This window comes from Grammomys surdaster, unplaced genomic scaffold (genome assembly GCF_004785775.1).
Source record: "Grammomys surdaster isolate TR1022 unplaced genomic scaffold, NIH_TR_1.0 350, whole genome shotgun sequence".
NCBI lineage: Eukaryota > Metazoa > Chordata > Mammalia > Rodentia > Muridae > Grammomys > Grammomys surdaster.
In genome coordinates this window covers 865,599-867,695 of record NW_021604769.1, presented here as the reverse complement: position 1 = coordinate 867,695, position 2,097 = coordinate 865,599, and the positions used below count along the sequence as shown (strand labels likewise).

The window sequence follows — 2,097 nt, the reverse complement described above, 5'->3', positions numbered from 1 at the left end:
GCTGCTCTAGGAAGGTTCAGGTCATGGTGCCTTCATGGAACAGACCAGCCAGGTGTCTGTTGCTCTAGGAATATTCAGGATATGGTGACTTCACAGGAGCAGCAACAATGGTACATTTTAGAATAAACACTCCACAAATCACAGAAAGGAGCAGTGGCTTAAATTTCTGAGGGCAGCTCGGCCAAGAGATGGTTCAGGAAAGTTTCTGAGATGGTGGACCGGAGAGGTACTCTGCAGAAGACACTGTCAAAGTCTGCCACTCTCAAGCTAAGGGGGGGCTACACCTTAGCAGCCGCTCCTCCTGCCTCCTGATCCTTTCCCAGCTCTTCCAGGGTGGCCGCTTTATTTTTATATTGTAAATTTCTGTAGGTCTACACATGAAAGTGTTTTCATTTAAAAAAATTTTAAAAGATATATTTACAATTATTGGAAAATATCTTACATATTATCACAAGTACATAATTATTAAGTACTACAATGTGGTAGTAACATATCAGAAATGAAAATATAAGAAAAAGAAATTTCATCAATGTTCATGTTCTATCCATAGCTATCTACAATATAAAGACTTGATTTTCTTTCATATATATATGAATTTATTATATATATATATATATAATATATATATATATATACACACGCATATATATATGTGTGTGTGTGTGTGTGTGTGTGTGTGTATGCATATAAAATCAATACCTGTATATCTGTCTGTATAGTGACATTCTTAAATCTTGAGAGTATTAGATTAGAATTGGAGGCTGGAGGCTGGATAATTCCTTGGCTAGATATTAGGTATACAGAATTTTTTCCAGATTTACTAATGTATAGTAGTGAATTAAAGTGATTGCTCTCAATATAGTTAGGAAAAGCAAATATCATTGGCAGATAATTATGGTATTCTCTGATTTAAGCTGTTATTGGTACAGGACTAAAGATTCATATTTGTGTATTTCAAATCATATGTTTTCATAGGTATGTGTGGAGATGTATATAGAATATATGAATATTTTTAATATATTTTTGGAAATAAATTTGAATGTCTGTAGATATTTTATTTAAGCTACTTTAGATGATAAAATCTCAACTAATGACACTTGAAATCTATTGACTGTGCAACGATTTCCACTCAAAACAGAATTTCTCATAAACCCAATGGAGAATCACAACTTCACAGTGGTGACTGAATTCATTCTGGTGGGCATCACTGACCGCCCCGAGCTGCAAGCCCCATTGTTTGGACTGTTCCTCATCATCTATTTGATCACACTGGTGGGCAACTTGGGCATGATCATCCTTACCATGGTGGAATCCAGGCTACAAACACCCATGTACTTTTTTCTCAGACACCTTGCTACTACTGACCTTGGTTATTCAACAGCTGTGGGACCAAAAATGTTAAGAAATTTTCTTGTAGAACAAAATACAATTTCATTTTATTTTTGTGCTGTCCAGTTGTCTTTCTTCAGTATGTTCATTGTTAGTGAATTTTTTATTCTGTCTGCAATGTCTTATGACCGTTATGTGGCCATCTGTAAACCACTCCTCTATAATGTCATTATGTCACAAAGACTGTGTTGGGTTCTGGTGACAATTCCTTACTTTTACAGTATATTTGTTGCTCTCATAGTCACCATAAATATTTTTTCTTCATCCTTCTGTGGACACAATATTATCAGTCATTTCTACTGTGATGGCCTCCCTTTAATATCTCTGCTCTGCTCAAATAAAAAGCAAAGTGAAATGATAATTTTAATTTTATCAACTATTAACTTGATTTCTTCACCAGTAATCATTCTTGTCTCCTATCTGCTCATTCTCAGAGCTATTCTCAGAATGAACTCTGCTGAGGGCAGGCAGAAGGCTTTCTCCACCTGTGGGTCCCATCTGACAGTGGTCACGGTCTTCTATGGGACTTTGATATTTATGTATGTGCAACCTAAGTCTAGTCACTCCTTAAACACTGACAAGATTGCTTCTATCTTTTATACACTAATAATCCCCATGTTAAATCCCCTGATCTACAGCTTGAGGAATAAAGATGTAAAATATGCACTTAAGAAGACAGGGAAAACCATACAAAATATCTTCTCCTAG

The 2,097-nt window shown here is 35.7% G+C and overlaps 1 protein-coding gene across 1 annotated transcript; it reads left to right on the top strand.

The window, feature by feature from the left end:
- Positions 1-1,155: 1,155 nt before the first annotated feature.
- On the top strand, positions 1,156-2,097 carry LOC114631019 (olfactory receptor 8K3-like). Its single transcript, XM_028779327.1, has one exon. The coding sequence runs from the start codon at positions 1,156-1,158 to the stop codon at positions 2,095-2,097; it is 942 nt and encodes a 313-aa protein (XP_028635160.1).

Bases quoted from the DNA above. Each gene is read 5' to 3' on its own strand.
- LOC114631019 (XM_028779327.1), top strand. From the start codon at position 1,156: ATGGAGAATCACAACTTCACAGTGGTGACTGAATTCATTCTGGTGGGC.